The sequence below is a fragment of the Calliphora vicina genome, chromosome 2 (assembly GCF_958450345.1).
Source record: "Calliphora vicina chromosome 2, idCalVici1.1, whole genome shotgun sequence".
Lineage (NCBI taxonomy): Eukaryota > Metazoa > Arthropoda > Insecta > Diptera > Calliphoridae > Calliphora > Calliphora vicina.
In genome coordinates this window covers 16,980,540-17,006,186 of record NC_088781.1, presented here as the reverse complement: position 1 = coordinate 17,006,186, position 25,647 = coordinate 16,980,540, and the positions used below count along the sequence as shown (strand labels likewise).

Here is a 25,647-nt window from a genome sequence, read left to right as displayed (position 1 = left end):
ATATTCATGGAAAAAAAATGGGAAACAATTTTGAAGATATACCACTCACATCCAGCTTTGTGGCACTTTAAGAAAGAGGCAAGCAAACAGAAAATATGAATATTTACAGCAAAATAATTATGAAAATATAAACTGTTTCAGGTATCTTGATTTGTTCAAAAATATATTTTAATGAAATATTAAAAAATTTAAAATTTTTAAAATTGTTTGGAATGTTTGAAAAAATGTATATTGCATTGTATTTGTTTTACATTCGGTCGTATAAATTTTAAATATAATTTATAGAATTAAAGATCACATATACATATATAAATATTTCAATGAATTGTATTTCAAATATAAATCCTTTTTTAATAATAAAGAAATTTGACAACCCTTAAACCGATAACATTAATTTTCCCCTCTCTTTTGAAAAACTCCAAACAGCTGTTAGTTTTTTCATAATCCCTGCAGTGGCAACCACTAATCTTGTGCATCGCAAAAATATTTATTTACAAATTATTGTTTTTATTTTGTTTTGCAAATTGAAACAATTCTTGGCTTTTGTTTATTTTATTTGCTTTATTTTGTTTTTGTGAAAAATTATCAAAGTGAATTATGAAAACTTCCACAACGCAACAGAACGAAGATACACCGAAGACGACACAAACCAAATCTACAAAAAAATCAACAAAAGCCAGAACAAAATCAACCAAATTAGAAATCAACAGTAGTGGCGGTGGTAATTCCAGTAAAAATGCAACCGGCAATTTGGCCAGTTCAACAGCAACGGCACAATTAGTTACACAGCAGCAACAAAGCAATCAAACAAATCAATTGAACTTAGTTACAACACCAACCACACCCACTTCGTCGTTAATGGCTGGGGGTGGAATGGGAGGAACAGGAAATATGTTTGAATCGTCCATGCAACAGCATGGAAGCGGAGGAATATCAGGAGGTTCTGGTGGAAGGGATGAATTGAATACCACTGCGAGAGTAAGATTAACAGAAAAAACATTAAATATTTATAAAGATTTTGTCATGTGTATGGAATTTCAGAGTAATCACAAAAGTTATGCTGGTTTGGAGCCTAGATCTATTAAAATTATATGGGAACAACATGACCAAAGTGATGTTGAGTTGTCGGGAGATGTATGTGCTCGAGTGGCCGAAGATGCTTCTTACAGGTTGTGGGAACTGATTAATGTAATGAGCTATGCATATATAATTGAATTAAAATTTAGTTTAATATATTATGAATATTTTTAGAATATTAAAACCTATGCTCGCCATTCGGGAGGCAACATAACATACGATTTGGTTAATGAAGTTGTACGAGACTCAGATATTCCACCTTGCTTGGGGGCCATGGATAGTGATTGGGATCGTATTGAATATGATGGCAGCTACTTTTTCTATTCCGACAAAATCATTGAGCTCAGAGATGAATACCAAAAGGATGTAACTTTCAATTTAGCACAAGGTGCCGACTTTAAATGTTCATGGCCCATTGAAGATAAACACATGGAGAATCTCAAGAAATATGTACCCGCTTTTATATACGGTTAGTTTAAACACATAAACATTAAACACAAACAAAATAATAACTAACCTATTTCTTTTATAACAAAAGTCGCTTTGAATGCCTCAACGGATGATTTGGATGTGGTTTTAACAGAAGCTGCTTGCAGTCCTTTAATGGGCAACAGTTATCGTTTGTTACTTACCAAAATCATACAAATTATAGCCTTTAAACAAAGTCCTGATATGTGTCAACGTTGCTGGCGTTTGCTTAGAGCCCTATCCTCAAATCCTCAGTGTCGAGATGTTGATTGTCGAGAAGAATATTTCCACTTGGCTGAAATTCTCATATGTCAACTATTGGCACCCTATGAAAGCATTAAAGTACAAGCATCTGCTGCCTCGAATAATAAAACAGAAGATTCAACTGCTGAAAATACAATTAAAGTTGAAATGGATAATCTGGATTCAGAGTTTCTGGATCATACTCAGTCGACCATAGAAAACCTTGAAACAAATAACACTAATGCGGAGAAAATATATAAGCTGCAACCAGATATGGATGAAGAGGAAATTAATGGCTGCAGCACTACTGATGCTAGCGCAGCTGGTAATTATCAAACTTCGCAGTATTTTGCCTCCCCAGTTGATGTAAAGCTAGTGGATGATTTATGTGAAACATTGGGACATTTGGCTGCAATTAATGGCTATTTCCAAAGTGAATGTTTATATCATGTGACACGGAGATTGGAGAGATTTTTTGAGGGACGTTTCATAAGTACTGAAAGGGGTAAGTAGTGTTTAATCAATATTACAATAAACGGTGAAATTGTTTTCAACAAAAAAGTAGTTTTTGACCAAAATTATTTTTCGTCAAAAATTTGTTTTTCAGCCAAACAAATGTTTCAAGATTTTTTAAACCGATTTTGCTTTTTTCACCAAGATTTTTAATTAATTTTTATATTTTTTACAATTATGTATGTATATTAATTTTAATTTATACTTCACTATAGATTACAATTACATAAGTCGTGCTGTACGCGGTCTCATAGCCCTGGGAGAATATGCTTTTCGTGAATTTATACCATTTTTGTACAAACTAAAAGCCGATGATATACCCGAACCTCTCTGGAATGAGTTTGCGGTAAGTTGTTTTTAACGAAATTAAAAAATATTTATTCATATTTGGTTTAGCTTTCAGCGGTTTTCCTACAAGGTCGCGACGATATCTTCCTCTATGAATGGTTAGATTTTGTATGTGGAGGCGATAAATTGCAACCATTTATGATTCACCATGCTCAGTATTATGAGAAATTATTAAATTATCGTTATGTCAGACGCAAGCCAGCCACATTTAAGTTTAATCCTAAGCTAGGTGTAAGACGCTTGGAATGGAGCACCCTAGCGGCAGCCATGTGTCATGGTGATGATCCCAATAAGGCTTTAAAGCCCAAACCATGTATAAATGAAGTATTTCCGGACCTGAAACCGATTAATATGAATTTAAATCGTGCTGGCAATATACGTTTTAAATTTGCCGGTTGTCGTCCGGTAATAATTAAAGCGAAAAATAAATTTGGTTTACAAACGGGAGATATTTGTCATAGAAATGAAAAGTTAAATGGCAATGGTCAAAATGATATACTTATAGCCAAGAGACGACTATTTAAGCCGTTAACTAATGAAAAAAGAATGATACCTTTATGTAGCTATTATCATTTAAAAATATGATTAGTTTTTAAGAAATATATAGTTTTAAAATTAAAAAAAAATATGCGTTTTATATAAAAACAAGTAAGAGAACTATATTCGGCTGTACCGAATCTTATATACCCTTCACCAAATTATACTTTAAAATAAAAATTTTAAATATTTTTAGGTAAACAAAATTTAAATTTTTTCCATTTTTTTTTAAATTTTATAATTTATTTTTTTAATTTTAAAAATTTTTTTTTTAAGTTTTTAAATTTTTTTTTTAATATTTAGTGAAAAAAATGATGGTGACAAAAAAAATTCGGGTTAAAAAATATTTTGACCCATTGTAGGTCCAACTTAGTATGGTTTTATAAACGTCTTTGCACAGGTCTTTGAAATATCTATCAGTAGATATCCATATTGTCTATATTAATGATTTAGTAATCCAGATATGGGTCAAAAATCGAGGTTGTCCTGGTTTTTTCCTCATATCTCAGCCATTTGTGGACCGATTTTCTCGATTTTAAATAGCAACCGAGCCGGAAGAATTTCGGAGATATTGATGTATCATTCGTGTATGTAAGTTATTTGGGGGCTTCAGAAAGTTGATTTCAACACACAGACGGACATGGCTATATCGGCTCCGCTATCTATAACGATTCAGAATATATATACTTTGTGGGGTCGCAAATGAAAAATGTAGAAATTACAAACGGAGTGACAAACTTATATGTATATACCCTTGCTTGAAGGGTATAAAAATAACAGATTTGTTAAGGAAAACATAAACCTCTTAAAGAAAACTAATAGCAAAGTGTATTCTGTTGCACGCGTTGCCAACACATTTTCATATTGCATTGTTGCTAACTTTTTGTTGACATTTTGACGCACACAGGAGCGGTGTGAAAAGAAAGAGTGAATTTTTGTTTACGTACATTATAACAACAACAGTGTTTGATGATGAACACAACAACAAAATATAATAAATAAATACCTTGATAAATTGATTGTAATAATAATAAGGGCAACATTAAAAAAAGACAACCTCAATTAATAAAATGCAACACAGTTAAAGTAAATACAAAATATACACATGCATATATGAAAACCTAAGTTAAATATAAAATTATGAGTGACAAGGTAAATGTGTAAGCTTAAAAGTGAGTGGTATTAAAAAGTAATAATAATTTTGAAATTAATTTTTGCAGCACCCATGTCACTATTAGCCCCTGATCAATTAACTACACACGTTTTACCCTTTGAAACAATCAAGCAGCCGACTGACCAAAGAAATAGTGTAACATTAATGGAAAATGTTACCAACATATGAACGATTAAATGCTCCAAAGACCCTAATCAATGTTGCCTTCTCCAAATTAGCTATAGGTGCGGTAAGTTTAGCACTGGGTGCTTTTCTTTTTACGATAATATGGACCTTAATGTTTGATTTTGAACGGGCCACTTATACGCACTGCGATGTACCCAATTATTTACCTTCCATATCGGCGGCCATAGGAAACTATGAGCCTCAAAAGACTGTCTGGAGGCTGGCCATAATTTTGCATTTACCCATACGTTTGGCTGTTTCACACATCTACTCAAAATACTATCGTGATCATATACGCAAGAATCGTCGCATTTTTGCTCGCACCGCGGTGACTTTAAATATAATAGAAAATTTTGCTTTACTAAGTTTGTCACTATGGACTTCTTCCGATGATTACGAAATGCATAGGAATTCGTTTGTAACTTTTATTGCTTGCAGTGAACTATACATGCTGATAACATATTTTCTACATAAAAATGGGCGTAAACTACAATTAACAGAATTGGAAGAGAAATCTGTTAGATTTAAATTTTATTTGTTTCTTACAAATTTGGTGGCATTTGCCATGGCGGGCTATTTTTTCTTAAGGCACAATGCAAAATGTGAACCGGGAGGTAAGTGTTTAGAATATTTTAACATATACATACATATTAATACCTATAACATTTTTATTATTCTTTTGCAGTTTATACTTTCTTTGCCTTATTCGAGTACATAGTAGTTTTTACCAATATGGGTTATCATATGACTGCCTATTGGGATTTCTTCGGTGTCAATATTTGTTTCGATTGGGAAAATGGACTGTATTTATCGCACTTATAGTTAGTAGACTCCTCCTATTAATTGACTTAACAATTTCAGTATGGAAAAACTTGATTAAGATTTTAAAAATTTTACATATTTGTTTCCATATTGTTATAGTTATCCATTGATTTGATTTTTAAATCAAATTACATACTAACAATCATAATTTTAAACTAGTTTAAAATTGAAAACCGCTAGTTTCTTTAGCCTTTAACTTTTTTCATAGTATTTTCTTCTAAAAAAAAGTCTAATATTGTTTAAATTATATTTTTAATAACTTAGTTTTACGTTCAAATTTTTGCCAGCTTCAGGGAATCGACTTTTTTTTAATTAAATTAAAAAAATGTACATATACATACACAATTTTTTTGTCTTTAATTAAAAATTAGCTAGCTTGTTTATTAAAATAAAATTATTAAATTTATAGTTAATACATTTTTTTTATTACTTAAATACATTTATATAATTAAGTACATATTTATAACGAAAGGCTACAATTTAAAATTATAACGATAACTTAAATAAAATATAAAAAATACTTTCTAAAAGTCTAAAAATATGTTTCAACTGTTATTTTTTCAAAAAATAAAAGCTCCACATGTCTTTTTAGAGGACGCGGCATTTCCTTCAAAAAAAAAACTAAAACCTTTTAATTTTATACCACTGACATAGAACAAATAGTTTTCAACGATAGACTGTCGCGAGCAAGAACAGTAGTGGAGAATGCCTTTGGTATATTGGTCCATCGTTTTAGAAAACTACTAACAACAATATTTCACCTGATGAAATTAGGGTAATAACAATGAATTGTTGTAATACAATTGTTTTCAACGAAGAACTGATTTTAATTTAAATGCGGTAAAGACGGTTGCCGATTGTTACGCAACAGATATTCGAAATGAATTCAAAATTTATTTAAATACAGTTGCCAAATTTCCTCAATAAATTATCTAAAATCTATTTTAATTTTTTTTTATCAAATGATAAAAACAAACCAATATGATATTGAAAGATATAATAAAGTAAACACAGATATAGTCATATTTGTTTTTAAATATTTATTCCATAATTTTTTGCCATTTTTAAAATGCATAATTTTATGCACTAAAAGACTTGGCAACCCTTTACTCAGCTGTGTTAATTTCGCCTTGGAAGGGTTCAAGCAAGGCGTATTTAACAAGGTGACAGCAGTGGCGAATTGAAATAAATACAGGCGAATTCACTTATTTTTTATATATAGAGTTTGACATACGGACGTACGGGCGAATATTTTTTATATATGTAGTTTGACATTTGTGCGAGCTATTTCTATAATCAGCTGTGCTGCCGATGGCACCTTATTAAATGCACCTTGGGTTCAAGCAAGGTGCATTTAATAAGGTGCCATCGGCAGCACAGCTGATTATAGAAATAGCTCGCACAAATGTCAAACTACATATATAAAAAATATTCGCCCGTACGCCCGTATGTCAAACTCTATATATAAAAAATAAGTGAATTAAAAAATGTATTATTTACGTAAATAATTAAAGCCCTCACTATTCAATTATCTACACTATATTAAGTTTAAATACTTATTTGTTGAATTTTTCATTTTGGTTTTTTGACATTTGTTAAGACCAATCGTTGTTTTTGTAGAACTGACACCACCTTATATGAATTCGCCTTGGGTGACTGCATCACTACAACAATACCAAAAACAACAAGTACTTTGTTTTTGTTAAAAAGTAGGTGTACTGTCAAAGTTGCCTGTTGTTGTTTTTGCTTTTGGGTTTGTTGTATTTTTCGCCACAACAACCACAAGTGAATTGACAATTCAAACTGCATAAAAAAATAATCAGTTGTTTCATCGCAGTCAAGGTGCATTTAATAAGGTGCCATCGGCAGCACAGCTGATTATAGAAATAGCTCGCACAAATGTCAAACTGCATATATAAAAAATATTCGCCCGTACGTCCGTATGTCAAACTCTATATATAAAAAATAAGTGAATTCGCCTGTATTTATTTAAATTCGCCACTGCTGTCACCTTGTTAAATACGCCTTGATCGCAGTCACCAAGGTGCATTTAATAAGGTGCCATCGGCAGCACAGCTGATTATAGAATAGCTAGCACAAATGTCAAACTACATATATAAAAAATATTCGCCGGAACGCCATTATGTCAAATATACAATATAGGTATTGTAATTCAATAAATTTTGCAAGGATAAGATCAAGGCGTATTTAACAAGGTGACAGCAGTGGCGAATTGAAATAAATACAGGCGAATTCACTTATTTTTTATATATAGAGTTTGACATACGGACGTACGGGCGAATATTTTTTATATATGTAGTTTGACATTTGTGCGTGCTATTTCTATAATCAGCTGTGCTGCCGATGGCACCTTATTAAATGCACCTTGGATAAGATCATTAAGTCCTACAGTGAAATCCCTAAACAAATTTAATGAATAAATCTTTGTATCGTAATAGTATTCTGCATGAACCTTGTAAATGGCCAATTCGTTATGATTGGTTTATAAATGACACAAGCAGAATTTGAGTTATAAAATACCTAGATTATTAAATAATTTACTTCCTTTTGTAATTTTAATAAAAAAAAAAGTAGGTAGGAATAGTTTATGTGTGGCAACGCTGGTGTTTACCAAGGCGAATTTAATATAAGGTGGTATTGACGCCACAGCAGATTATTTTTTGCTTTTGTTGCTTAGATGTTCGAGCTGTCAAATTTACTAGTGTTTGTTGCGGCGAAAACTACTCCAAACGTAAAAGACACAAAACAATAGACAGATTTTGACAGCTCAAACAACAAAAACTAAAACATTGTAAGTGGTTTTTGTAAATGTTGTTGTATCGTCATCACCTTATTAATAAATTCGCCTTGGTGTTTACTATTTTTTCTTAAACGATTTTTGGAGCAAATTTTATTCAGAGCTTGAACAGAAAAGAACCAACAAATATAGAAAGTAAAGAAAAAGTAAAATATAATACATATTGTAAAAAATAGATATAAAATAAATAACTGTATCTTTGCAAAAAAAACATCAAAAGTGTAAAACTAATTTTCCATTTCTTTCTAGTATATTTTGAATAAGTTGTGATTTGTGAAGAACTGTTTAATTTTTAATAGAAATAAAACAGAAGAAACAATTAGCTAACATGACAATTATAACAAAACCCTCAATTGAAAAGGCTTTTAAATTACCATTGCCCTTGGGTCTGGGCTTTGGAAAAGATCATCTGGAGAAATCTTTATTGGGGGTAAGTTCCTGTACAGAAAACTGTAATAAAATAACACTTTTTTTCAATTAAATTAAAATTCCTTGACACTATTGTCCTTGTATACAATGCTAATAATTGATATACGAGAATTTGGCTGATTTCATCAGTAGTATATAGCATTGAACATTGAGTTCCACTTACTGTATATTTCGTTATATATTTCATATTGTGTATCCTTGTGTCAGGTTCAGTCAAGTGCATTTATTGATTTTTCCCTTTTTGATATTCTGTTTTTTTTTTCTTTTCGTTGTCATTTACTGCGTCATGTAATATACTCTTACATGTATGTTATTTCTTATTTTTTATATTATATACAAGGTATATATCAGTGTATGTACAAATTATTGTAGTCTTATTTGTTTACTTTTATTTTATGGTCCTTTGGTGTGTTTTTTTGTAGCCATGACCCATCTCTTATCTAGCAATTATCCTGTTGATATTATTTTTTTCATTGTCATTTTATCTTTTGGTTTCATTTTACTGTATATTTATATTATTACCTTTTTTACAAATAATATTGTTATATGTACCTATACATTATTGGTAAAAATGTCTTTTGTTAAATAAGCAAAAATATTTCTACTGCGTATTTTTTTTATAAAAACTAAAGAAAAAATGGGTTATTGTGAAATATTGTAGATATGAGACTTGTGTTATTCTTTGTCAGACTTATTGTTGCTAATAAAGCAAAATATTTATTAATCATAGCATAAAGCTATGATAGGTACAAATCGTAGCGACATTTGAGTACACTTCTTCTAAACAAATAGGCATAAACTTTAAAAGATTCATATTTTATTTTTTTTAATATAAACCCGATCCATATTGTATTGCTGGTTTCGAATTGTAGTTTATACGATATACATAAAATCAGTATTTCCTTACTTTGGTTTATAGGTACCTAGTATTTTTATAAAAGTTTCAATTAATGCGAATTAAATCACTTTATTTTTCTGTAATTTGAATCTGATTTTAATATTCCTATTTCTTCTCTGCTATATCTTAATTTTGTATGATCTCCACATTATTAATAAATGCATTTATATTGTTTTTATTAGTTTTGTTTTCTATTTTGTAAACAAACAAAAATTTCGCATGAAAAAGAATATTGTATTTTTAACTTTTTATTATACAGGGTAGCGCAAAAAAAGCTATTATACCTTTTTTATTTAAGCAATTTTTATTTTTTTTTAAATACAGTACATTATTGGGAACTTTTAACAAATTTTTCTTAACTTTTCGTAAAATTTTGGATGTGATGACCATGATTTCATTTATTAATTATTAATTCCAAGTCTTCTTCACAAAATGCTAAAAAAAACATGGACTTCCTCAATTTTATGTTGATTGATAATACAATAGAAACATTTGTATTTTTTTTTTAATATTTCATTTAATACTTTTAATACATACTTTAATTTACTTATATTAACCTACTGGTTATACCTGATAAATTTTTATCATAATAAACTTCAAAATGGTTGTCTGGATAAAAAATTATCAGGTATAGTCTCCATTTATTAGTATTATTGCTTCGTTATGACAAAATTGTTACTGCTTTTGTACAGACAACTTTGTCTTGACAACAAACGTCATTAATTGTTATGATAAATATTTGTTAAGTATAGACAGGGGGTAACAACAAAAAATAAGAACATAATTTAATTCTGAAAATTGAAATATTAATTACAAGTTTCTAGCTTTAACGGTTTGTGCTGGGCGAGTGAGTCTGGCCTTGTAGTTTTATATATATGGGGCATTTCATGTCAAGTGAACCAACTTTTGAAATCGATGTCTTCCGATCGGGATGAAATTTGCACCAAGGTTAGCTCTATTGGATAGTAACTCAGACACAATTTTTCAACAACATCGGTCGAGAACTCTCTGAGTTATAGGGGGTAAAATTTTGACAATTTGGTCAAACAGGGGTTTTTCTTATCCATGTAACTTATTACCTATTGTTCTTAGCAAAGTGTGTCCCAAATAGTATAGATAGCTATTTCTTCGATCTTTCGAAAAAAAATATTTAAAAAAAAAATAAAAAATTTTTAATATTTTTTTTCCGAAATCAAAAACTTTTTTGACTTTTTTTTAACATTTTTTCTCTTTTTTTTTTTTTTTTCTTAAAATAAAGTTTAGATATTTTCCTTGAACACCTACTTGGTCGCTTAGTGGGATGCGAGTGGGATATCTATCAAAATAAATATTTTGTAACTCAAAACATAAAATTTTTGACTTTTTTTGCAAAATCAAAAACTTTGTTGACTTTTTTTTTCAAAATGGAACCTTTTTTAATCTTTTTTTTTAGGTCAAACAAAAGCTTAGATATTATCCTTGAAGACCCTTTTGGTCGCTTAGTGGGATGCGAGTGGGATATCTATCAAAATAAATATTTTTTAACTCAAGACTTACAATTTTTGACTTTTTTTTTTGCAAATACGATTTTTTTTCCAAATGGGCCCTTTTTTTAAAATTTTTTTTGTAGTCAAAAGAAAGCTTAGGTCCATTCCTTTAAGATATTTTTAGTCCCTTAGTGGGATGCGAGTGGGATATCTATCAAAATAAATATTTTGTAACGCAAGACATACAATTTTTTAATTTTTTTTTGCAAAATCAAAATTTTTTTCCAATATGGGCCCTTTTTTAATTTTTTTTTTTGCTCAAAAGAAAGCCTAGGTCCATTCCTTTAAGATATTTTTAGTCCCTTAGTGGGATGCGAGTGGGATATCTATCAAAAGAAATGTTTTAACACAAAAATTGTATGTCTTGAGTTACAAAACATTTATTTTGATATATATCCCACTCGCATCCCACTAAGCGATCAAAACCATCTTAAAGGAATAGGCCTAAGCTTTCTTTATAGCAAAAAAAAAAAAAATACAAAAAGGGCCCATTTTAAAAAAAAGTCAAAAAAGTTTTTGATTTTGCCAAAAAATCAAAAATTGTATATCTTGAGTTACAAAATATTTATTTTGATAGATATCCCACTCGTATCCCACTAAGGGACCTAAAATATCTTAAAGGAATGGACCTAAGCTTTCTTTTGACTAAAAAAAAATTTTTAAAAAAGGGCCCATTTTGAAAAAAAATTCGAATTTGCAAAAAAAAAGTCAATAATTGAATGTCTTGAGTTTATTTTTATTTTAATAGATATCCTACTCACATCTTCCTAAGTGACAAAATAGGTCTTAAAGGAAAAGACCTAAGCTTTCTTTTGAGCAAAAAAAAATTTTTAAAAAAAAGTCCCATATTGGAAAAAAATTTCGATTTTGCAAAAAAAAATTAAAAAATTTTTACAAAATATTTATTTTGATAGATATCCCACTCGCATCCCACTAAGGGACTAAAAATATCTTAAAGGAATGGACCTAGGCTTTCTTTTGAGCAAAAAAAAAAATTAAAAAAGGGCCCATATTGGAAAAAAATTTTGATTTTGCAAAAAAAAAATTAAAAATTGTATGTCTTGCGTTACAAAATATTTATTTTGATAGATATCCCACTCGCATCCCACTAAGCGACCAAAAGGGTCTTCAAGGAATGGACCTAAGCTTTCTTTTGACTACAAAAAAAATTTTAAAAAAGGGCCCATTTGGAAAAAAAAATCGTATTTGCAAAAAAAAAAGTCAAAAATTGTAAGTCTTGAGTTAAAAAATATTTATTTTGATAGATATCCCACTCGCATCCCACTAAGCGACCAAAAGGGTCTTCAAGGATAATATCTAAGCTTTTGTTTGACCTAAAAAAAAAGATTAAAAAAGGTTCCATTTTGAAAAAAAAAAGTCAACAAAGTTTTTGATTTTGCAAAAAAAGTCAAAAATTTTATGTTTTGAGTTACAAAATATTTATTTTGATAGATATCCCACTCGCATCCCACTAAGCGACCAAGTAGGTGTTCAAGGAAAATATCTAAACTTTATTTTAAGAAAAAAAAAAAAAAAAAAAAAAAGAGAAAAAATTTAAAAAAAAAAAAAAAAAAGTTTTTGATTTCGGAAAAAAAATATTAAAAATTTTTTATTTTTTTTTTTTAAATATTTTTTTTCGAAAGATCGAAGAAATAGCTATCTATACTATTTGGGACACATTTTGCTAAGAACAATAGGTAATAAGTTACATGGATAAGAAAAAACCCCTGTTTGACCAAATTGTCAAAATTTTACCCCCTATAACTCAGAGAGTTCTCGACCGATGTTGTTGAAAAATTGTGTCTGAGTTACTATCCAATAGAGCTAACCTTGGTGCAAATTTCATCCCGATCGGAAGACATCGATTTCAAAAGTTGGTTCACTTGACATGAAATTCCCCATATATAGATTATGATATTGACAAAACAATTGTCTGGCCCTTTTAAGGATCTGCATTATTTTGGATATCACTTGAATCAATTGAAGATTCAATCGTTTCCTTTGAAATATTTCATAATTTTTAGTCCGTACTTTGCGATCTACGATTTCTCATAGGAGAGATTTGGCAATTGGGCAGGAAACTTCAAACCACGTACCTCATTGGATTGTTACTACTTGGTTACAATACTAGAGGTGTGTTTGGGGTCATTATCGTGCTGGAATCTACAAAAGGCCTATTTTTTTCAGCGTATGGACACATAATATCGTTTAAAATGGATATGTATTCAATTCCAGTTACAGTATCTTTTATGATACGAATTAGAACCATACCTTGCCCTAAATTCAATACCACACCATAATATTGCCATGGCCATAACTATTTAAAAAACTTATGGGTTAAGTCGAGCCACCGAATCGTAACAATATGACATGATAGGAGACCTAGTGAATTGACCAATTGTTTTTTGTAGTCTTCTTTTTTGCAGAAGTTTTGAATTTTCCATAGTTTTGCCAATGCTAATAAGTATTATAATTAAAGTATACATTCGATTAAAGTATTTTTTAAACTTTGAAATCTAGAAAATTTAAAATTTTAAAAAAAAATAACTGAATTTTTGTTAAATAATGTTTAATTTTGTGAATAACCGTTTTAAATAAATTTAGTTTTTTATAAAAAACGAATTTTTATTTATTTGTTGCATTTACTAAGATGAAGGCCTGTTTCAAAGTTTGGATGAATCACAACTCTTTTATTAGTCCATATACATACTATAATTCTTTTAATAATAACTTTGATAAGGTTTTTAAATATTCGATATACTTATATTATTGTACTGTATTTAAATTTGTTGTTTACATCCAAGTTTAGTGCAGTCGTTACTTAAGAAATATGTATTTAATTTGAACAAATACTTATACGTTTGCTATTATTTTTAATGGACTTTAGCATCAATCTATAAAATATACATTAATTTATCGTTTAAGTAAACAAAACGTTTTATTAGAAAAATTGCACGCTACATTTTTTTTAATATTGCTTTCATTTTTGCATGTGAAAGTATTTTTGTTTGTTGACTTGTAATTTTTAATGGCAATGTTTTTAACTAAAACACCTTAGGTTTTTGTATTTTGTTTAATTTTAAATTTTGTTTCAGTATATGTATGTTTATAGAAATGTTTTATCTTATCATATGTTTTAGCTATAAATTAAAATATCATAAAGATTTTATAATCATATTTTGTGTTGTTTTTGTGTTTTTTTCTAACAAAATCTATTAAATATTAATATCTATTAACACTTAGTTTCTAAAATTGTTTTCATTGTTTAGGCTTAATTAGTAAATGTTTGTATGCATTTAGGTATTTCATTTAACATTTTCTATTTATAATAAAAGATTTTTTTTTTTTGTAACAAAAGGTTTTTTCCTACTGTAATTATAAAGTCATAATGAATTATTAATAGTAAATTATTGTAGTACATAGCAAATGTAAACAAAATACATATTATAAAAAAGAATATTGTGGCTTAATACAATCTTATACATAATTTTCTTATATATTAAAAGATCATATTCTTTTGCTTGTCATTACTTTTAAATTATATGACCAGAAATGCGACTCCACTGAAATTTGTTGTAAATAGCTACACTGAATTCATGTATATAATGCAATTTATTGAATATTATTGTTACTGGTAAGCCGAAACTAAAATTTATTTATGTTTTGTTTCAATCGCGCTTGATCTGCAAATCGATTGGTTTTCAAAAATGCAAAATTAACAAATTGATATTCTGCAAATCGCACGATTTTTTACATTACATATTTGGATTAGGCCGAATATTAGGTTTCGATCAGACTCTAATATTTACTAATTTTGAAATGCTACAAATAATGCTAATTAAGGTCGTATCGAATCAAAAAAATTATACCATAACAAGAAAAATGTGTAAAATGTGGCTAATTTGTAATATCAATACTTTTTTATACAATATTCATACAACTGATCAGATGTAAATAATTTTTTTATTTTGTTCGATTTCAAGAATATTGAATCTTATACTTTATCTTTAAGTATACAAAATTCTCACGAACCTAATATACAAGGTTTGTAAAAGCAGAACCATAGTTTTTCATTAAAAATAAAATTACAGCAAAAGAACATGGGGTGATTGCTTTTCCCTACCTTGTATTGATACCAATATTTAGTCTAAAGTATGCATGTAGACTTCCGAAACCAACAGGCAAACGAATATTGCTAATTCGACTGAGATATATGTATATTTAGATATATATTTTTATATGATCTCAAATGAATATTGTGAAAATTACTATTCATGGTGAAGGGTGCATTTAATTCTGTATAAAATATTGTCAGTAGCTTTTATTATTAAATTATTGTATATATTTTCTGTAAGTGCAAATGCATACAGTTAAATTAAACAACTAAAAGTTTACAAAACTCTTTTTATAAATTTTGCTTTAATGCCTCAATTAAATGTTGATGTTTATTTATCCTTTTATTTTAAACAATCAATTGAATCCAATTGTGCAAAACAGTGATTCACATTTGCTATTTACAAACATATGAATTTAAAATATGTAACACATACAATGTCTATTAGTTCATATTGATTTTCCGGCAATATCCATGTCATCGAACAAAGCTCATTTAGTTATTGAGTTCATAAATGCTTTGTTGTTTACACATGAGAACGAAGGGGGTCTTTGGTTTGTGTTGACCATCTTCAAGTTACATATTATGAATATGTTTGTATATGTAAACTATTTAATTGCAATTGCATACATCAAATTAATTTTTTTTTGGAAAAGTAAACCAAATTTAAATATGTCATCGGAGAAAAAATAAATTTTAAATTAACACCTTAAGTAAACTGAAATTTGTTATTTTACCACTACTCTTGATATACCCTTCACCATAAGTTTGTCATTCCGTTAGTAATTTGCACATTTTTCTTTTGCGATTCCATAAATTATATATCGCACTTGTTCCTCTAAAGAAAATATTTTCAGTAGAGGCAAAAAACAGTTTTTAATACATTACAATGAAAGTTGAAGACGGGTACAACTGTATTTTTGGAGAATGAGTAGAGAAAATGATGTTTGATTTTTATAGTGGGATTTTCACTTAAAATTTTTTCACCAAATTTTTTTTACCTAAAATTTAGTTTAAATAATGCCTTGGTGAAGTGTGTTTAAATTTCGGCATAGCCGAATATAGCACACTTGTTTTTTATATATGTACATAATTTAAAATTTCTTAGAATATCTTAATAGTAAATTTGTTAATTTTTTTGTTTTGTTTCAGCCAAAAGCTTATCTGCCCAATAATGGTGGTGATGTTGAAACGGTACACTACACTCATCCACCCGCCTTCAATTGCATCAAGAATGGTTTAACGATTTTGCTCATCTTCATAACGATTTTGTTGGGCATGTTTGGTGGCTATTTCATTTATCGTTCCTTTGGCACCACAGACAATCCAACCAAATTTCATTATCGTACATTTTGCGATGTACCCTATGAATTGACCAGTAATTTAACGGTGCCACGTTTCTATCCCCAACCAGATGAATTTGATTTGAATTTCAATTGGTTGTTGCCACGCCTGACTGGTAGAAATTTCGATAGCAATGGCAACAATGACGATGATTTCTTTCGCGAAGAAATCGAAATGGACATAAGTGATGATGAGAGTTATACAAAAATCGATGTACCTGATTTTAAAGATGGCCGTCATGGACGTTTTATGCATGATTTTAAAGAAAATCAATCGGCTATTATTGATACCACAGCCAATCGTTGTTTCATAATGCCTTTGGATCGTAATACCACATTGCCACCAAAAAGCTTTATCGATTTAATGGAGAAAATGAGCTCTGGCTACTATAATATTGATACCGATCGCGTAAGACGTAACATGAGAGTTGTTATGCCTCCAATTACAGATCTAACTCTTATATCGGAACGTATTGCTAACGAATGTTATGACATGAAGGTGTATATGTTGGACAATTATGTATCAGGAGGTGAGTAGAATTTATTACATTCATATTTGAGTGTAAATATTTTAATAATTTCTTTTTATTTTAGTTTTTAAACGTGATGCTAAACCTCTGGCTGATCAGGGCAAATTTGCCGAGTACTCTGGCAAAGGAATTGTCGAATTTGATATTGTTAATATTGGTGAAATTGAAGAGTATGAAAGGCAACATTTAAAATAGAACTATCACCACTAAGTTCTGCATAAATTATAAATATTAAATACAAAAAAACATATAAAAAAAATTGATTTGTAATTTTACCTAAATGAAACAAATGATCTCGCCTGTAGCGAGTGTCTTTTTCAAAACTTTTTTAGTAGTGTGTAGTTTTTTGATTGTATAATCATCCTGTATTATCAGCTAAATTTAAAATAAAAAAAAAACGAAACATTATATATAAATAAATGCTACTAAAAGAAACGAAAACCTAAGTTTAAATTTAGCAATAATAACAAAGCAAACATAAAAAATATGTATTAAAATAAATTGGATTAAAGGATTTTTTAAGATATTGTTGTTGTGGTTTTTAAAATTGTGCATTTGGTTCATATACTCATTGGCATACAAATAAACCGTTTTAATTGTATAAAATTAAATTAATAATCATTTCTATCTGTAACCAATATTTTCTTATTTATATACTTACATTCATCTACGCACCGAACGAACACATTCCTTTTCAAGCTTAATCAAAATTATTTTCGAAAATATTACATATTTCAAAGAAGCGATGAAATACCTACAGGTACCTTTATTAAAGTAAATTTAAAAAAACGTAAAAATAGTTAAATATTTTCAAACTCCCTTAAATTAATTCTTTATGATTGTTTTCAAAATTTTTATATTCAATGTCTATGTTTTAATAATGAATTCAATTAAACTGCAGATTTATTCTTTTATTTTTTTAATTTTGATATTAATGTTGAAGCAATACAAAGCAAAACCTCCATTAGAACACGTTTGTAAAGATCAAGACATGTGTCGTTAACACTCATCAAATTAAACAATACAAAATAAATATATATATAGAAAAATCAGAATTTTATTAAATGTTATCTCAAAGAATAATTTATCTAATGTGTATAATGTTTAACTAAAAAAAATACAAATAAAAAACATAGAATTAAGAATATAAATAAAAGAAACATTAAAAACTAAAATTTTTAATTTTTATGACTTTTTGGAGGTACAAAATATAATGAGTATAGAAATCTTAAAAATTAGATCTCGTGATTTCTGTAAATATAAAACATATTTGTGTTGAATTTCATTTGGATATCAACATTGAGAGATTTATGTTTGTTAGATTTTCGGAAGTGGGCCTTATGTGGGAGCTATGGTAAATAATGGAGCAATCCGCACAACATTACTGAGTAACTGACTGATTCAATATCGCCTAGTCCAAATGTCAAAAGTTAGAGAGATGATATTTGGACTAGGTTTAAGAAGTAAAAAAAGCAAAATTTGGTAACCAATACTTAAAAAAATTGTCAGGTGTTTGGTATTTTTTTCAAATTTAACCCATAAGGGGTACAAACAGGAAAATACATTTTATTGCATATTTAAACCCCGATACTACTCACTGAGATATCTCAAGATTCGTAGTGGTGTGAAAACACCACTCGTCGACTTATTGAAAATTCGACTTTTGTTATTTTTGAAAAATCTACTTTTTTTTTACAACAAAAAAACAGTTTTTGTTAGCATACTTTTCGACTTTCGTAACGATTATTCGTTATTTTCCGAACAAAAAGTTAGCACAATCTAAAAATCCACTTATAAAACACGAATTTCTATACATTTTATTCGATCGGAATAAAGCACGTTCAAATAACTATTTGCTCGTATACGAATGCGAAATTAATCGACTCTGGGTAAAAAAATTACCTCAACATTTTATGTTAAATATCAATGCCACCACTAGCTATCGATAATTGTTGTACTAACAAACTGTCATCCTTACATGAACAGCTGTGTTTACAATACGCATCAACAACAACACAAAATAATTGAAGCATGTTGTTGTTACCAAATAAATTAATTTAATTAGTTTAGTTATAAAATATAAGCGAAAATATAAATTTATAAATAAAAATGCTGGCCAATTTAGCAAGACGTAAAAATTTACTGTATCGCACATACACAACAAAAGCGAAAAGGAGTCTGCTTAAACAAGATCAAACTAAAATTAAAGGTAAGTTTTAAAATAATTATTTCTGTTTATTTACCTTGACTGTATTTTTATTTTAGTTATTGAAACAAAACCTTCAAATCCTCATAAGGAACGAGTGTACGCATGGGGCTACCAGGAGACCGGAGCTCTGGGCATACAAACAAGTGTCAAAAAAGCTCAGGAACGTTATACCGAAATGATACATCATCCAACTCGCATGCAATTTTCGGTAAATAATGAAATAATTGATATAACTGCTGGCTATGGCTTCTCAGCTTTTGCTGTTAAGCGTTCAGATGGTGAGACATTATTTGGCGCTGGTTTAAATACCGATTCACAGTTGGGTCTACAAATGAAAGGTCATTCCAATGATCCCAGAAATTTAGATGTCATAATATATCCCACGGCCATTAAATTGCCTAGAGTTGCGGGAGAAACAGATGAAGATATGATGATTAAGTGCATGTCAGCTGGAAGAGCACATTTGGTTGTGGTAACTAAAAATGGCACCATCTTCTCTATGGGCAATAATGCATATGGTCAGTGTTGTCGCGAAATAATTGAGGATGAAGCCTATAAAGGTAGCTCCCTAATATATCGTTTATCTCAAAAAGATATTTGTGGCCAGGAAGATGAAATTATTGATGTGGTGTGTGGTCAGGACCATACAATGTTTTTAACCCGACAGGGACGTGTTTATACATGTGGCTGGGGAGCAGATGGTCAAACAGGCCAAGGACATTATGAAACTACTGGAAGAATATCTCAGGCTTTGGGTGATATATCAAAAGAACATATAGTTAAATTAGCATGTTCTTCGGATTGTGTACTAGCTCTTAACGACAAGGGAGAAGTTTTTGGTTGGGGCAATTCTGAATATGGTCAATTGGATGACTCTGACAATGCCATTACTCAAATAAACACTCCACAATATTTAAAGTTAACCAAAGGAATTGGTAAACTTAAAGACATAGCTGCTGGTGGATCCTTTTGCATGGTCCTCAATGAAGAAGGTCTTGTTTACACCTGGGGTTTTGGTATTTTAGGCTTTGGTCCTTATGTTGAACAAACATCTAAGCCACAACATCTATTACCACCCCTCTTTGGCAGAAATGATTTTAGCGATAAGACCTATGTGACCTCAATAGGTTGTGGCGTTTTCCATATGGGCGCCATTAATTCGGATGGCGATCTTTTTATGTGGGGCAAAAATCGTTTTGGTCATTTAGGTTTAGGTCATAAACAAGATCAATTTTTCCCTTTGAAAACAGCAGTTAACGGTAAAGTTACGAAAGTGGCGTTTGGTGTTGATCATACATTGGCCATGTGTAAACCTTTTATGTAAACTTAAGTCTATGTTAGTTTATTTGTTATAGATTAAGGAAAATATGTATGTAGACATTTATTACATAAAAATATAAATTACAGCAGAAAAAATGGAAACGATAATGACGTTGCTATTTACTAATATAAATTTGGATTTTTCAATTTCAAGTTGAAATGGTGTTGTTTCATTAAATATGTTCACCAACAGACATATTAAAAGGATTTCGAATTAGAATTATGAGCTTTCAAAATATTAATGCAATGAATTGACAAATACAAATTGGATATAATAAATTTGTTCTGAAAATCAAAATAATAATTTAATAAAATTAATTATTAAATCCTTATAAGCGTATTGTTTTTATTATTACATGCTCTCCTTAAAAAATTACTTCAGCTTGATGTAAACTATACATTATTTACACTTTGTAAACATTATGCAAAATATTTTAATAACAACTCTGTACTACCATAATATACAACTATGTGTAATACTCCCTTTTCAATTGTATTTCGACAACACGGCTACCCTAACTGAAAAGACATAGAAAACGACAAAAAGAGAAAGACAGATGCAAAAGAAATTGAACGTATAAAGGTGTCTGAGTGATTCGCGTATTGGGAAAATTTAATAAAATATTAAAAAAGTCTTGAAAATATATAAAAAAAAACATTAAATATATTGCCAAATTGAATTTGTTTAACTTAAAAATATTGAAAAGTGAAAATATTAAACTAAAGAAGACCTATTGTAAAATTGGAAAAATAGTCTCTAGGAAAATAAGTGAGTCAAAGGAGGAAGAAAAGTTTCGCAAGTGAAATTTTCGGAAAAAATAAATAAATTAAAGAAAATATTAAACAAAATTCATTATAAATCGTATAATAAATCTTGTGTTTTAGTGATATAAAATAAAAATTCATTTAAAGAAAAAGTGTGTGAGATTAAAAGTTTTAGTATTGCATTTTCAGAAGTATTGGCGTCATCATTTCAAGAATTTAATAACTACGAAAGTCTGTGAAATCAATAATAAATATAAAATTTATTTGCACCATAATTTTGTTGCCAAATACAATAACTAACAGTATAAATCAATCAATTTGGAATAAAACTTAAACGAAAAAGTTAGAAAAATCAGTTTAAAGCCTTTTTGTTCATAATGCATTAAAGGGGCTGGGGCTGCTTTTTTCATCGACAACGACGAAGAAAAAAACGCATTTTCATCGTAGTTTTGTCTCCGGTAGGTACACACACAAAATATCCGACCACATATATCCAGTCATTTTTTTTATCCCCATATTGTATCTTGCATATATTCACATTTTCAAAATTTCATAGAGTTCGCTCAAATTTATACAAGTTCGTTCTTTGCATTTTAATATCGTGTAATTCCTTGTGCTCCTGTTTTTATGCCTGTACTCTTTTGTGAAACTTAATGCTCTGCTCCCTGTTTTTAACTTGGATAAAAAAGAAAATATGTTTGTTTTTGTTATATTTGCATTTTACTCTCTAACATATTGACAACAACATCAGCAACAAACTCGTTAAAAACACCACCCCAAAATTTGTGCAAGTTCTTTTTCGTTCAATAATAGCAAAAAACATTAATAACAACAACAACAAATTCACCTTTTTACAAATATCCTGTATTTATATTTTTCATATTCACCTCATCGATTTTAAAACACCTTTTATTTCCATATGTCAACTACTTATATCCATACATATGTATTGTACTTATTTCGGAACAATTTACTGTTTTATACAAGATATCAGTCTCTCTATTCAAGTCTCTGTAGTTGTTGTTGTTAATAGTGTCTATAAGGAAACCGGCATATGAATCTGTTTTACCGTTACACCGGTTTCATCTTATCTGTATCCGCTTACAAAATTATTCTCTCTCTTTAACCCCCCACGATTTAGTTTGGTTTCTATGAACGACCTCTTTTTGTTAACACCCCATTCTTGAATTTTCTTTTCAACCACCTTTTTTATGTGCTGTTTGTTGTGTTTTTGTTATTATTTGTTGTTGTTGTTGTTGTTTTGATTTGCCTTTCTTCTTTCGCTCTTACCCATTTTTGTATATTTCTTTTTGCATTATTGTTTGTTATTGTAAACACTTTTTTTAATCGGGGAAAACTGAAATAATTGCAAAACAGAGTACGATTAGAAAATATGTTTTCTGTTTATTTGTTTAAATCATTTGGATTTTGTTGTTACTTGGTAAACTATTTTATTTGTTGAAGTTTAATGTTTACAAACGCTTTGAGGCTAATGTGTAAGAGGTATTTATTTTTTTTTATAAATTAAAATTCTATTAGAAAAATATTTTTTTTTGGAGAAAATAGGAGTTTTTTCCCTATTTTTTCTAAATTTTTTAAATTAAATGTAAAATAGAACATTTTTGATTTTTGCTGAAAAAATAATTTTTATTTTAAATGTGTTTTTCTGAAAATTATAAATTTCAAATTGAATCAATATTTTATGTCTAATCATAGTATTTCAAAGAAATACAGGCAATTTAGTTATGTTAAGACGATAATGGAATGAAATTTAAAAATGCGCACAAGGAAAATTATTGAAATAAGATTTACAAATTAATAAAAAAAAATTAGGATAGATAAGGAATAGTTACATTTTTAAACACAAAATTGCATAATTTCAAAATATGAATAAATTATGGGTATAAAATTTGTAATTTATAAAAATATTTTTTATTTAAATATAATTAATTTATTGGCGAAATTTTAAAGGGAATAATTTTCTACATCACTTCAAAACATTATCCAAACAAATTATTGAAATAAGATTTACAAAATAATAAAAAAAAATTAGGATTGATAAGGTTAAATTTTCAAACACAAAATTGTTGTAATTTCAAAATATGAATACATATTTAAACTTTGTAAATTAAGATAAAAAAACTATTTTACAAATTTTAGTTATGTACTTTATAAAAACATGATTTATTTAAAAATAATAAATTTATTGGCGAAAAAAAAATTTTAAGGAAAAAAAGAAAAATTTTTTGGTGAAAAAAAATTTTCAAAATTTTTTCCTTGTCTTACATACATACGTCTTTGGAAAGGTCTTTAAAATATCTATTATTAGATATCCACATTGTCTTCGATAATGATTTAGTAATACAGATACAGATAAAAAATGATTACAAAATTATTTACAAAAGTTATTCGGACAGTTGATTGCAACAGACGGAGCGAATTCGTACATGACTTAATATATATTTTATCGGGTCGCAAATAAAAAATTAGAAATTACAAATGGAAACAACCTACCTCTCATGATGATATGGTGTAAGAAGTGCTAATACTCAAAATTGCAAACGAATAAGTTTTACTAAAATTGCCAATGCACAGCTGCTAAACAGCTGTTAGTAAAATATATTACTTTAAGATGACCTTTAAAAAATGTTCCTTTTAACACTGAACAAAAATTTTTAGATGTAGTTCCTCTGCAATAAGAAATAAATAACATACATTTTAACAAATGAAACACATTAATATTCAAATAAGGACTAAAAATGTATTTCGAATTTAACTTTTTACGCTGCTTAATTGGACATGTTTCGTATGTTGTAATTTTCTAAAGAACTTGGGAAAGATTGCTTGCTTTTATTTGATTTGATCTTAGTTGATCAATAATCTATTGTTGTGGTAATCAGTATTAAAAGAAGTCTTAATTCAGAATTAAAAGATTACAGCAAATCATTCCATAAACTAAATCTTTAGCTTCAAACTTAATTCGATTTCGAAAATAGAATTAAGAATTAATCTTTGTTCAGTACGATTGTTAGCCTGTTTAATTTTATGTATTGACAATTTTCAACAATTAATACGCCTAAAAAAATGTTTTCCACTTTTTATATTAATTTCTTCTATTTAATGCAAAATATTTAAAATCCTACTTCAATTATGTAAAATAATCATTACTCAGCACATGTAGATATGATTTTTAAAAATTTAAATTCATTAGATTTCCAATCATATACATACAATACAGAGTCACTAACGAAGAGTTAATGAACAATGACTACTCCCTGGTTCTTGTAGGGAAATATAGAATCATAGAATTAAACAGAATAACAACTACTATAGTAAGAATAAACAAACTTATGATTTGACCAACCATATGCTAAAACATCATCAACATTTAAACAAACAAAACATAACAAAAACAAATATATTCAATGTCCTTTCTCATCATCACCAACCAGCAGCATTAGTATCAACAGTACCACCAGCAAAAGCATCATTGTCGTCCTCCTAAAAACATCTCATCTCATGCTCTTGTTATCCTAACAGTACCCATCATTATTGGTACGTACATGTGTAGTACTCTGTGTGAAAAGTTGATTTAAAAAATTGTTTTCCTTTGTGTAAAATTGTTTGTTGTTGCCGAGTGGATTTTTGTAAAGCTTCGTTTTCGTTTTATTTTGTTTTTATTTGTTTTCCTGGAGAGTATGAGTTTTTAAAGGGTCTGGTCTACTGATTGTATGTATTTGTTGTATGCATGTTTATATACTTGTTTGTATATATGTTTGTGTTTCACTTGTATACGTATATGACCGTTATGTATTTGTTGGTGTGTGTTAACAGGAATAATTAAAACCCAATTGGAAAATATTCCTAATAATAAAAGATTTAATATTAGAATCATCCTATATTATAAATTATATCTTAAAATAACATTGTGGTAGTGTTAAAATTACAGGATTTAGTTTTGTTGTCGCTCATTTTTAACTTTGATGTCTATCATTAGAGTTTTTTCAGTTTTTTCATTCTGCCACTATTTAATAAATTCAATGTCATTTGTCAACTCCGTTTCTTTGTTAATATATTCCATCCCAAGTATAAATGTTCTCTTAACAGTTTAAATGATCATAAAGTTTTCTTTATTTAGATTGGATTTGTTTCGCTCTCTATTCTTGAATACCTTTTTTGTTCTTATATATTAGTATATCATAGCAAACATCTACATTTATTTCAAATGATTTTTTATTTGGCATTGGATTGTAAATTTGTTTCAATATTTAGTTGATCCGATTATTTTTAATCTTATGCGATAAAATACTTCAGACTCTTGATGTTTTTCCCATTGATTACATTGAGT

At 28.7% G+C, this 25,647-nt stretch overlaps 4 protein-coding genes and 1 long non-coding RNA gene across 6 annotated transcripts in view; all 5 read left to right on the top strand.

Moving 5' to 3' along the window:
• The first annotated feature begins 455 nt into the window (after positions 1-455).
• On the top strand, positions 456-3,275 carry Saf6 (SAGA factor-like TAF6). The gene is made up of 6 exons (XM_065501155.1): positions 456-978; positions 1,042-1,188; positions 1,252-1,546; positions 1,616-2,293; positions 2,517-2,647; positions 2,698-3,275. Exons 1-6 carry the CDS (start codon positions 598-600, stop codon positions 3,232-3,234), a joined length of 2,169 nt encoding a protein of 722 aa, XP_065357227.1. The 5' UTR covers positions 456-597; the 3' UTR covers positions 3,235-3,275.
• Positions 3,276-4,131: 856 nt separating this feature from the next.
• On the top strand, positions 4,132-5,886 carry LOC135951940 (post-GPI attachment to proteins factor 2-like). Its single transcript, XM_065501697.1, has 3 exons — positions 4,132-4,338; positions 4,407-5,139; positions 5,211-5,886. Exons 2-3 carry the CDS (start codon positions 4,512-4,514, stop codon positions 5,345-5,347), a joined length of 765 nt encoding a protein of 254 aa, XP_065357769.1. The 5' UTR covers positions 4,132-4,338; positions 4,407-4,511; the 3' UTR covers positions 5,348-5,886.
• A 2,280-nt stretch (positions 5,887-8,166) lies between these two features.
• LOC135950041 (uncharacterized) lies at positions 8,167-18,180 on the top strand. Of its 2 annotated transcripts, none has more exons than XM_065499529.1 (4): positions 8,167-8,300; positions 8,415-8,595; positions 16,285-17,005; positions 17,070-18,180. In XM_065499529.1, exons 2-4 carry the CDS (start codon positions 8,494-8,496, stop codon positions 17,198-17,200), a joined length of 954 nt encoding a protein of 317 aa, XP_065355601.1. In that variant the 5' UTR covers positions 8,167-8,300; positions 8,415-8,493; the 3' UTR covers positions 17,201-18,180. The 2 variants fall into 2 exon arrangements, with proteins under 2 accessions (XP_065355601.1, XP_065355603.1); XM_065499531.1 differs by having other exon boundaries at positions 8,216-8,311.
• Positions 18,181-19,016: 836 nt separating this feature from the next.
• LOC135949912 (RCC1-like G exchanging factor-like protein) lies at positions 19,017-20,636 on the top strand. Its single transcript, XM_065499368.1, has 2 exons — positions 19,017-19,214; positions 19,271-20,636. Exons 1-2 carry the CDS (start codon positions 19,115-19,117, stop codon positions 20,536-20,538), a joined length of 1,368 nt encoding a protein of 455 aa, XP_065355440.1. The 5' UTR covers positions 19,017-19,114; the 3' UTR covers positions 20,539-20,636.
• A 442-nt stretch (positions 20,637-21,078) lies between these two features.
• The window catches only part of LOC135949913 (uncharacterized), a 47,399-nt gene continuing 42,830 nt past the window's right edge, over positions 21,079-25,647 (top strand). Inside the window, exons 1-2 of the long non-coding RNA XR_010575914.1 lie at positions 21,079-21,303; positions 21,489-21,757. This is a non-coding gene — a long non-coding RNA (uncharacterized LOC135949913). The remainder of the gene's footprint in view (positions 21,304-21,488; positions 21,758-25,647) is intronic.